At 35.2% G+C, this 12541-nt stretch overlaps 1 protein-coding gene across 1 annotated transcript in view; it reads left to right on the forward strand.

The window, feature by feature from the left end:
* LOC129268133 (low-density lipoprotein receptor-related protein 4-like) overlaps nucleotides 1-11580 on the forward strand; it is a 34539-nt gene extending 22959 nt beyond the window's left edge. Inside the window, exons 25-33 of the mRNA XM_064104915.1 lie at nucleotides 72-249; nucleotides 1164-1382; nucleotides 1977-2223; nucleotides 2690-2834; nucleotides 3491-3604; nucleotides 4532-4757; nucleotides 5407-5568; nucleotides 5850-5985; nucleotides 6483-11580. Of these exons, the coding sequence (XP_063960985.1) occupies nucleotides 72-249; nucleotides 1164-1382; nucleotides 1977-2223; nucleotides 2690-2834; nucleotides 3491-3604; nucleotides 4532-4757; nucleotides 5407-5568; nucleotides 5850-5985; nucleotides 6483-6785 (1730 nt within the window). The 3' untranslated portion in view covers nucleotides 6786-11580. The remainder of the gene's footprint in view (nucleotides 1-71; nucleotides 250-1163; nucleotides 1383-1976; nucleotides 2224-2689; nucleotides 2835-3490; nucleotides 3605-4531; nucleotides 4758-5406; nucleotides 5569-5849; nucleotides 5986-6482) is intronic.
* The last annotated feature ends 961 nt before the right edge of the window (nucleotides 11581-12541 follow it).

Consider the following 12541-nt stretch of genomic DNA (forward strand, 5'->3'; position numbering starts at 1 on the left):
AATTCTAATTTTCATGATCTTGATTAACCGTAACATCGATTCCTTTCTCTTTCTCTCTTCCAACCGAGCAGTCCCCTCCACATTCCTCCTGTTTGCCAACAGTCGCAGCATCCGACGTATCTCCATGGATACACCCGACCACACCGACGTTTCTCTTCCGTTTGAGAATCTTGGGAATGCTGTAGCTTTGGACTTTGATAGCATCGATAGAAAGATTTACTTTACTGACGTCCTCTCAGATATTATTGGGTAAGAATTCATCTATAAAATAATAATCATAATATAGGATAGTCATATTTGATACATCTCCACCTTGTTGGGTGCTCGAGGCACTCCTAGAGTACCCCGGCTAAGCTAGACTACCAATTCTGTTGATCACAGCTTCTATACTCTCTACCATTCATTTACTAAAGCAAATTGTAATTCTCTTTTTTATTCAGAATACAAGTGTATTAATCATATTACAAATATTCAAAGCACTGCACTTAAACTCGTTATTGTGATAACCTGTCTGTAGTGGCTTTCAAGGTTTTCTCCCATTTGAATGAAAATATATTATAGAAGCTGTTAATGAGGCCACCTGTCTCCAAGGGCCACTTTTTCTGTTTTCCTTTGAGTGGCCCTAATAGACAGGTTGGTCGTTATCTGCAATTCCCCTCATCCACAGAAAGAAGAGAGAGATGCTGGGCCACTTATATCAGTGTTCTGAAGAAAGACTCAGTCCTTGATAGCATTAATGGACTGAGGACAGCCATGCTGGATAGAGAGGGCTTGCTTCTATGTTTATGGAACCCAATTTTGTTGTTGTTATTTTGAATAGGCAAACTAGTCAGTTTTGATTATCGTTGCCTTGTTAATTTGCTTTCCTTTTATTCCAAAACAGAATAATTTCTTTGTTGAATCTATATCAGTTAGAAAAAAAAGTAAAAGAGAGGAAAGAAAAGTTCTTAGAAAATCGTGCAAGACCACCTCTCCTGCCCTGTATAGCATGTTATCCTGACAAGCCCGCTCATCATAGGCTAAAGCCATTCCATGCCCTCAAATTGTTCTGACTTTATTCTTCTGCATTTGGGAAATATAATCATTACTAAAATACACCTGTAATTCAGTTGAAATCCAATCCCTGATAAGATATTCCAATTTCAATATCTTTCTAATTCCAGCCGAGCTGATTACGACGGTCGGAACATGGAGGTGATTGTTTCTGAAGGCCTGGAGACCACCGACGGCATCGCTGTGGATTGGATTGGTAGGAACATGTTCTGGACTGATGCGGGTTATAATCACATTGCAGTAGCCAGACTGGATGGTAGCTCCCGTAAGGTAGTGGTGTCGTCAGGTCTTCATGAACCAAGGGCTATAGCTCTCTTTCCTTCCAGTGGGTGAGTTATCAAGGCTTGTATTAACCCTTTGCGTGCTCGTACAATTAAATTTAACAATTGTAATAATCAGTTTTCTCCTCTACATACATATTAGAAAAGCTTTTAAATTACAATAGCTCTTGGATAACATCTAAACAATAATCATTAGTATCAATGGTGCAGTCTGGAAATCTTGAATTAAAGAAAATAACATGGAAACAATTGTCATTATTATCCCCCCAAAATTAATTCAGCATGCAAAGAGTTAAGTAATAATAAAAATGGTATGTAGCATTTATGAGACACTGATTATCCAGTTGCCTATGCAAGGGCACAATATTACCTCAGTTTTCCTCCAGATTTTGCTCCAATCACTATTACTAACTTCACAAATGTTTTTGGATGAATGAATGTCTGATGCATGTTGCCTTGTTGCCTTTTTTTTAATATATGATATGCAGTCCCTTAGATTTTAGGAAAGCCACTTTTGGAATTTGTCATTTCAAGCTTAGTTCATCTTCTCCTTTTATATAGAGTACAAACAATCCCCATGGAGACTGTATGTAATATGTAAGATATATATGAGCTTTCATCTTTTTGATTGAATTGCATCAGGTATATGTTTTGGAGTGACTGGGGAAACCATCCAAAGATTGAGAGGGCGCACTTCGATGGCACCGGACGACGCACCCTGATAAACACTGATCTTGGCTGGCCTAACGGTCTCACCATCGACTACGCCATGCGCAGGCTCTACTGGGTGGATGCCTATCTTGATAAGATCGAGACGGCAGATTTCAGCGGGAAGTTTAGAGTCGTTTTGACCAGCAATGTGACTACCCATTCCTTTGGTTTGACCATGGTAAGGAAGCAGCATTATAATTAACTTTTTTAATATAAGAACAACCCAAATCCATTTGGTGACAGTGATTTAAACAAGGGATATTGCTGCATATAAGTTCACTCGTCTTACATGTATGTGTAATTTATGATTATATTCTAGGAATTCTATCCCAAAGTGCCTGTAATGTATGAAAAACTGGCCAAAATCCTCACTCGACATACACAGAAACATATTTTTTTCTTGATTAGTCGAAATAGAATATCATGGACTCGTGTCATTCTATACAAACTTGTCTGAGAAAGTTAAGAAGAAATCTGCTCTTTCTTTCTCTCTCGTTCTCCCTCTTTTTTCTCTCTATAAATAATCTAAACATTTCTCTTTCAGTTTCATATATGTCTTTACTGTTTCTAGTTTGATCAAGGTGTTATAGAAATCTGTGCAAAGTCTTAGAAAGAAAATAACCATAAGAACTTTTCTCTTTCAGTTTGGATCACATCTTTTCTGGACCGACTGGCAGACCAATACAATTGAGACTGTGGAGAAGACTACAGGCAAAGATGTGGTCACATTCCAGAACAATCTAGATTCCCTAATGCACATCCAAATGGTGTCCCCTCTCAGGCAGACTGGTATATTTACAATTCTTAATATTTTTGTTTTGTTGACATGGTGAAAGCCATTTTCTAGTTTGGGTAAATGTCCCAAGAAGTGAATGCCACTCTTCCAATTCATTGCCTGATTATATAAATGCAGACTATGTATGCCTTAAAGCAGATATGATGTGAAAGATATAGGAAATATCTTTTATTGATAAAGTTTGTGATTTTGCATACATGTATAGTGGATCAGATGCCCGATTAAAACGCCAAATCAGACACAACCCTATGTAGTGTTGATAATTCTTGATAATGCCCTCACTGTTGTAATTATTTCTTATACTATTGTACCCTTGTACGATGGATAAATCTTAATAACGCCCTTGCTGATGTATTATATATTATACATGTAGTTACAAACACATGTGTTGTGGATAATTCTGTATAATGCCTTCTCTGTTGTGCTTTACTTCTATACTACCATACCCACACCCATGTGGATGTGGATCATTTTTATATATATGTATACCACATAACATACAAATCCATGTGGTGTTTATAATTCTTAATAATTACCTTGCTGATGTGTTTTATTTATGTACTACTGTACAGGTAACAAACCCATGTGGTGTTTATAATTGATAATAATGACCTTGCTGATGTGTATTATTTTAATACCTAATGTACAGGCACAAACCCATGTGGTGTGGATAACGGTGGTTGTAGTCATCTTTGTCTAGCCAGACCTCAGGGCTATGTGTGTGCTTGCCCTGATGAACCCGATGGAAGGACATGTTCACTGAGTAAGTAGGAACATCATTTAGGGTGATGATGATGATGATGGTTGTGATGATGATGGTGGTGGTGGTGGTGGCGGTGATGGTGATGATAATTATTATGATGATGATGATGATGATGGTGATGGTGATGATGATGATGATGATGATGATGATGATGATGATGATGATGATGATGGTGATGATGATGATGATGATGGCGATGGTGATGATAATTATTATGATGATGATGATGATGATGATGATGATGATGATGATAATGGTGATGGTAGTGATGAGGATGATGATGATGATGATGATGATGATAATGGTGATGGTAGTGATGAGGATGATGATGATGATGATGATGATGATAATGGTGATGATGATGATAATGATGATGGTGATGGTAGTGATGATGATGGTGATGATGATGATGATGGTGATGATGGTGATGATGATGATGATGGCGATGGTGATGATAATTATTATGATGATGATGATGGTGATGGTGATGATGATGATGATGATGATGATGGTGATGGTAATGATGATGATGATTATGATGACGATGGTGCATTGAGTAGAGACATTGTTTAGGATGATGATGTTGGTGATGGTGGTGGGGCTGGTGGTGGTGATGATGATGACGACGGCAATGATGCTGTTGATGGTGTTGTAGATAATAATGATCTGCATAGTAAACAAGTTTCTTTTGGAAACCTATCACAGTTTACAGTTTTAAAGACTTCTTTTATCCATCTCCACTGTGCCAGTCCTTATTTGCATTTTTTCTTAATCTTTTCCAGACCAAAAAGTGGTTTATATGAGTAAAATGTCTTCAGAAATTGCACACAATAATTTCATATTCTGAAAGGAATGCAATAATCTCACACTTAAAAATATATTTAGGCTTACTAATGAAAATTGTGATTTAATTTTATCTCTGCATAGCACCCGGAGCCATCGATGTCAACGAGACTCCCAAACCATCGCCAGGTAGTACGACCACCAAACACCAACCAGGCCCCGTCATCACCCAGCCACCAAGACCAGGAGGTACTGACAAGCCCCCCAAAGGACCGGTAGAGATCACCCTTGATCCTGGTAATGGTGACCCATGGAAGATCCTCACTACTGTTAAACCTATGAAGACCAACCTTCTCGGTGCTCCTCATGGGTAAGATATAAATTAATTTCCTTCAGATATTCTGATTTACCCTCCTTTTTTTTTAGGAGTGCACCATCAGTTTCGAGCTTAAACACTGGCAGTCTCCTGCATTCATTAAATATATATTTATTAAAAGGAAGAAAAGTTTATATTGCACATCATTGTTTTGCATCTCTTATGAAAAATGACTTCATTGAATAAATTATCGATTATTTATGTATATTGTATATATAATCATATTTTATACATGTTCATGTATCACAATTTGTACTAGCAGAATGACATGAAAAATTAAAATCATAGATTTTTTTAATACATGTAAGGTATTGTATTATTTGAATGCTGAATTAAAAGCAAAGAATCAAATGTACAGTATGTGGCATAATAATATTTTATCTGAAACTAGATTGTCATTTTTTATGAAATAAACCATTGTATAGTTTGTGTTTGTAATCACAGTCTGTGCTACATGTTCAAAATATAATTATCTTAAAAAATCCATGAAACAAATATTGATTTTCACTGATGACTGTTACAAGCTACTGAAAATTTGATTATTTGGTAAGGTGTAACACGAATGTATATGACAGTGGTTATTCCTATTCTGGCACTTTATTGTATGCTTATATCAATTTCTGCCTTCTCCCTCCAATAACAGATGTTCGCAAGAAGAAGAGGCGCTGGGACTTTGTGACGACGGGGTCCAGGCTTCGAATAAGAATGGTTATCGTATGTTGTATACCTACATCGTAGTGGGTGTTTTAGCGTTCCTCATCGTTGCTGTGTTACTCATGCTGGTTATATTGTGGAGGAGAAGCAGGTGAGGATGATGGCGATGATGATGATGATGATGGTGGTGATGATGATGGTGATGATGATGGTGAGGATGAGGATGATGATGGTGGTGGTGATGATGATGATGATGGTGATAGTGATGATGATGGTGATGGTGATGATAATGATAATGGTAGTGATAATGATGACAGTGACGATTACGATGATGATGAATATCACCCATATCATTTCATGCAATATCACTATTCCCAGTCTTCAATTCTTATTCTCTCCTCCATTTACATGTACCTTTCACTTGACTTTCAGGAGAAGAAGGCGGCGATGTCGTCTCGACAGTCGCAGCAATTTCTACAATCCTCGTTACAATCATATGACCAATGAAGTTATGATTGAACCACGGATTACAAGGGCGTGGATATCATACTCTACACCAGTGAGCAGGGTAGGATATTATTTTTATTTTTTAGGGGCTCATCTTTTTTTTTCCACATTGGGGCGATTTCAGAATTTTGGGGGCAATTTCAGAATTTGAAGGGCTACTTTTTAGGGGACAAAATTGATTGTGCAGTAAAAGCAAATATCATTATTCTGCCATAGTTGGATAATTGACTTTCTAAATAATCTTGAATATTGTTTGTGACACATCTTGCGTGCTTTGGGGCAACCATTTTTTTAAGAGTCGCCAAAGCATGGATTTTGGGGGAATTTTTTATGTGACTTTATGTACGAGCATGCATGGTGCCCACTTGGTAATTAGAGGCCTCTTTGCCCAAGTGTATTCATGAACTTTGTCAAAAATTTCCATCAAAGGTATTTATCGTAACTTAATTTATTATAATGTATGAAATGTTCTTATCTTGAAGTGGAAATTGATAAATAAAATGAAAAAGGAGATCATATTCATTTAGATTTCTTTTTCTTTTTGCTTTCTCTATCCAGGAGCATTCGCATAGCTCCAGTGGTAGCCTGCCCAACAAAGTAAATAACGAGGAGCTTGACAAAATGCTGCCCCCTCCTGTTTCGTTTGGAGCAATGTCCTCCTGTCAGGTACCATGTGCGGTGCCATACGGTGCCGCCGCACCATATGGTGCCACTGCACCGTGTTACTACGACCCAAGGCCGTGTGAGAGACCGAAAAATGTGAACCTCGACTCTTGCGGCAGCGGGGCATTCTCGTCTTTTCGGGACTTAAAAATAACGGAGAATAAACTCCATAAATTCACAGACAATAATTGTGAATAGCAAGTCGTCAGTATGTGTGTGTACATATTTATAGATTAAGCTGCATTTTGTATGGACGACATCAGAACTGTGAAAGACAGCTTTTATTTAAACTTTTTTTGTGCAGTATTCGAGGAGACTTTCCTCTTTATGTTATTGGAGATTTAACAAGGGCAACTCAGCTCTCTATCTTGACTCTCTTTCAATGTGCCTTGAACATTGTGAATGACTAATGTTTAGATTCTCTCACATCCTGATGCCTAATATATCTACTTCTGAATTCTCCTGGAGCAGCTGGATTCGGGCTGGAGACAGGTCTCCAAAACACACCCATCGACTCCTGCAGATAACCCTTGGATTTGAAACTAAAAGCTTGAACCTTTGAACCTTGATCAGTTGATCCCTTGCGTCACTCTTTCGAAATTAAAATAGGATAGTAGAGCAGTCTTCCTGAAGATTCCTCTTGGTTTATTACGTCCTCAATTATCCTGGAGCAGCTGGGTTCAACTGCTGCAGATAACCCTAGGATGGGAAATTCAAACCTTGAACCTTGAAGAGATGATCCCTTACATAGCTCTTTCCAAGCTAAACTAGCTTTTATAGGGTCATAGAGCGGCCTCTTCTACTATTCCTGAAGGCTTATCATCTTCTTTTCTACTATCCTGGAGCAGCTGAATTAAGACTGCAGACAGGTCTCCAAGATATCCCATTGACTCCTACTGATGGACCTACGTCAAGAAACTCAAAGAGCAAATCGTAAGCAAGAACCTCTGAGACAGGACATAATGCTACACTAGGTGTTACCCATTTACCTCACCTGGGTCGAGTGTGTCAAATATAGAGTAACACCTTGCCAGCAAAGGATGTAATTGATGTGCCCGGACTTGAACCCTTAACCTTGGATACATATCCACACTCGTCACCACAGCATCTCTATGCTTAAACCATTAGACCTTGTAATCATCTCTTATGCATCCGTATTCAATATGCATGGAACATCCGCTTTCCAAGTCATATGCAATTTTCTTACTTATTCATCACTATTATCATTTTCTATTTGATACCATTATAATTATTGTAAATAAACATTGGACTATTGTTCATGTACGTTTGATCAGCACATCACTGCCTGCGAGTGCTTTGACCTATTCATTTTTTATACTGTGCTTACTTCAGCATTAATTTACTTGATGAAAAGTGAGCTAATGCTATATCACTGCCAATGGTGAACAGTGTAATTGTTTTAACGTAGAGCAAATTAGCAATTGTGTTGTTTGTTTTGTTCAGTTGATTCATGTAATTGATTGGACTTATTACATGTAGATCGATTCAATTGATTATAAAACTTATCGATGGGAATGTTAGTTGTAACTGAGCCCAGATAGGATTGGCTTTAGCCTGTTAATGGAAAGTTGCTATTAACAAAAATCAATTTTAATTTTAGATCGATTACAATTCTGTTATAGTGTTGATTGCAATTGTTCTCACAAAATTAGCACCCAGCCAAAGTAAGCTATTATAGTAATTTCTGGCGAAAAAGATTTGAAAATTAAAAAGCTTTTGCAAAGTTTCCCACATTTGTGTTAAATAATGTAACTTTGAGAGTTGTTACTATACATGTTCTTGTTCTTAAAGGCTTTTATAATATTGTAATAATCTATGTTGCATATGAGCAGTTGATAAAGTGTGTTTACTGCATTCGTATGAGCTGGATTCATTATTGTACATTGACTTGCATTTACATTATTATGTTATGTACCAGAGTTGTTGGAAAGATTGGTAACACTTCTTTGCATTGCGTGCAGTGTTGATGGTGCAGTGACTGTATAATAGGAATGACATGCGCTCACTCTGAGCCTTGAAAAATATGATTATTGGCGTGACTAAGGTGAATTAACCTTCTCTTTATATCATTTCCTTTTGAGGTTTTAAACAAATTACCACAAAGCAGAATTTTCATGAATATTTGGCAGCTTTAATATCAAAGATTTATTTAGCATGAATGACTTGAAATTCATGGAAATAGCTAGGAACTGAGTAAACTACATACTCATTTAGATCAGCTCACTCAAATTTTGCACTAAAGTTTGTTTATTTTCTTTTTCATCAGTACTGATTAAGATTTTGAATAATCATGTAATCATATAATTGACTTTATTTTTTTAATGAGAGAAAAAAGTCTAGATTTTTTTGGAGAGAAGTTGAAAAGATTTCATACCATTTACATGTACATTTAGCACTGTGATCTTCTTATGACTACATGTATGTCATATACATTAAAAAGAGGAAAGTTTGATGTCATGGAGAAATGATATCCCCTATATCTAATTAAATGTGAATAATACTAATTGTTTTTATACTAGGAGGTAAAAAAAAAAGTTGATTTGCAATACATGTGGGTTATCTTTACTGCATGCCTGGTTGTGTTTGGGTTAAACTAAAATATGAGCTTTTATTAGATTATTTCTAACAAAACTACAAAAACATTTTTTAAATATCTTTTTAAGTTAAAGAAACAACTTGATTCTTGCCATTTTTAAGTCCAAATGTGGTTACATGCATTTGTAAGACTTTTATTCTAACAGAAAACTCTCATGCAGTTGGCTTGAGAAAGTCCACAGGCGTGGACGAAAGCTCGCCCCAAATTATCATTAGGTTGGTTGAAGCTTAAAAATTATTGAACTTTTATTCTTGCTTTAATACATGAATGTTGCCTGTATTTTTCATTACAAAGATTGTGAAAAGCAAATGTCTGTATTGTTTAAGGCAATTGAAGTACAATAAGGTTTTTTTTTCTTCATTTGTGTGGAAAGAAAATTAATGGAGGAATTTGCAGTTTTGGGGACACCATGAAACAATAAAACATGTGTTTGTTTGTTTGTTGTATTGCTGTTGATATTTTATAAGAATTCAGATTTGTAAACATGTAGTTGTTTTCTGAGATCTTATAACTCTGAACATTTTTATTCATTTTTAAATATGTGTGCAAGATCTACTTGGGCGGATTCCATTCTTTGGGATTTTTAGGAGATTGTTAGCTAAGATTTATATTTTTCCATTGTAAAATCAAAAGTGTATATTTTGTATTTTTTTTAAAGCTAAATAGAGTATCTTATATTTTGATGAACAGTGAAAAAAAACATATGTTTTCTAATTTACATCTAATGAAAATGTTTTGTAAATTTTTATCATGTTTAAATCTAAAGAGCAAGACATAAATTGTGTTTTTTATTGTTTTATCAAGCAAAAATGAACAGTTCATTCAAAGTTACAGAGTTAATTATGTTATATGTAAACTAATAAAGAGTATGGGTAGCTTGTGCTACACCAGTTTTTATATTGAGGTCAATTTAATATTGAGTTAAATGCAGTGTTAATGCTTAAGCACATTGCATTGTGTGCATTTTAATTAAGAATTCTGAAATATTTATGAAGTTTAAACTTTATTAAGATTCACTTTGATTTTTTCCTGAAGCCGTATACTACTTCTTTGTTTACTGCTGTAAAAGTTTATTTCAAAGATGTGATATATTTTTTAATCTAATATTCATTTCAAAGTTTTTAAAGCCACAGATGTTTGGTACAAAAAAAGGGAGAATTTTGAAGGCTTTATATTTACTAGTAGTTAATGTCTTGATTAAAAGATATTTCAAACAAAGTCATTAGAAAAGGCTACTCCTGTATGAATATTACCGAAGCAAAAGGAAAAAGAACAAATTGTTTCCCCTCAGAAAAGGAATTTGATATTCATGAAAAAGTATTAGATCTGGAGAATTATCATTCTAATTTTGCCCTTTTAATTTAAAATTATTGTAAATTTTTTTTCTTTTTCTTTTTGCTAATTCAAATGAAACTTGAGAAGTTATTTTTAATCTTGACCAATATCAGTGCTTGTGTTTTGACCAAATTGGCAACAATTTTGGACTTAGCTGTGTGTACTAAGCCAAGTTACACTGCCTTGAAAAATCAACAGTATTAACATTTATAATCGATATGTATTCTACTTTGACTAATTCTCCTCCCACCATTACCTTGTAATCTACCCAAGGGGGTGTGTTTCACAAAGACGTGTTTTGGTGCCAGTGTGATGCATATTATCTCATTGATGAATGTGTCTCCTGATTTTGAGCTGACCAATGTGTTAATGCATTGGGTACCATATGCCAATGGACTTGAAGTAAGATTTTTTAAGTCAGACTTAAAAACTTGTGAAACATTCCCCCTCCCCCACCCCCAGACATGCCATTTCTTAATCCCTTCCATATTCATAAACTCGTATGTATTTGACTTTTGATTATTATTTGTAAATATTCAAAGCAAAGTGATCTGTATATTTTGTTTGCAGTCTATTTTATTTCTTATGTATAGATTATGTATTTTTTAACGGGTATTGCTGGAATAAATATTAGTTTTGCTTGTAAAAAATGAATGCATATTTGATAATAGAGACAAGATGTACAATTTCGTTACAAGTTATATAGAAATATATTTTATATATATAGCGATCGCAGGTTGAGAAGGATGCTACAGGGTGGGTAAAAAACAACAACCAACTTTCATGATTTTTTATGAGAGCATTAACAAGTGGATAATTGTGAATATATGCTTTGAAATTGAGACTTCTCAGCATTCCAGAGACACTTGAGTTTGGTTTCTATAACCATGCATCTTAGCACCATTGTTCTTAGAACGTTCTGCAATCTAGCCAGTGATTCTTTTCCTTTGCACATTAAATATCGGTTGGCAGTTTGTGAGTGCGCACTTATGAACAGTTAGTTATGCATTTTCTGTATCATCAGTTATACTTGATATTTTGAAGATAAAAAAAATTCAAATAAAAACTTTTTAATATGAGACAGGACAATGTTGGTGAGGTTTTTGGAATGCAATGAAGGTTTTATTTTAGGAGAAATGTTTTATATTGTCACTGGTGTATTTTTTGTTTCAGGAAAAGATTTTGAAGTTGGTTTTCCTTATGTTTTCTTCTGATACCCGCAGTAGTTACTGCTTGTATATATTGAGCTCAGATAGAGTATTTTATTTCCAGTGAATAGGCCGAGGCTATTTTGTCAAAAAAATAATATTGATTTGTTATTTTGAAAAATTGTTTAAAAAATATAAATGTTACTTGAGTTGTAAGTGGATAATACTATTACTTCAAATTTATTTTTGAATTTCAATATTGATTCTTGTTTGATACCTTTCTTAATGAACATGATATATTCCATTCAAGAGCTTGTTTGTTTATTTATACCAGCTCCCTGGTTCATATTGATGATGTATATGTACATGTATGGATAAGTTTGAATTACTATTTAATTCTCAAATGTCTCCAAATCCTTTTCTCAAATTATTTAGATATGTGTGCGGATTTGGCTCCCCAAAACCATGACTACATGTACTGGTATGAAACTTTAAAGTTTGTGAAGATGGTTTTCATTTTGTATTTTCCTTTCATGGCACCCCTAATCTGGTCTGTGGTAAACATGCTATCTGTCATGATCTTAGTCTGCTGTTGGAGCCTTCAGAGTGCTGAGCTTTCAGAGTGCTGATAGGTTTTCAATTTGTATTTTCCCTTCGCTGCACCCCTAGCCTAATGTATGATAAACATGTTATCACACATGATCTGCGGGGATGCTTTTTGAGCCCTAAGAATACTGATGATCCGGAAATAAATCCTGACACATTGTTGACGAAAATGAAGCCACACCATTTCCATTGCCACCATTATTATGTTAATATTGATAAAGCCATTTAAAAACCATCTTCAAACACAC

This window comes from Lytechinus pictus, chromosome 9 (genome assembly GCF_037042905.1).
Source record: "Lytechinus pictus isolate F3 Inbred chromosome 9, Lp3.0, whole genome shotgun sequence".
Lineage (NCBI taxonomy): Eukaryota > Metazoa > Echinodermata > Echinoidea > Temnopleuroida > Toxopneustidae > Lytechinus > Lytechinus pictus.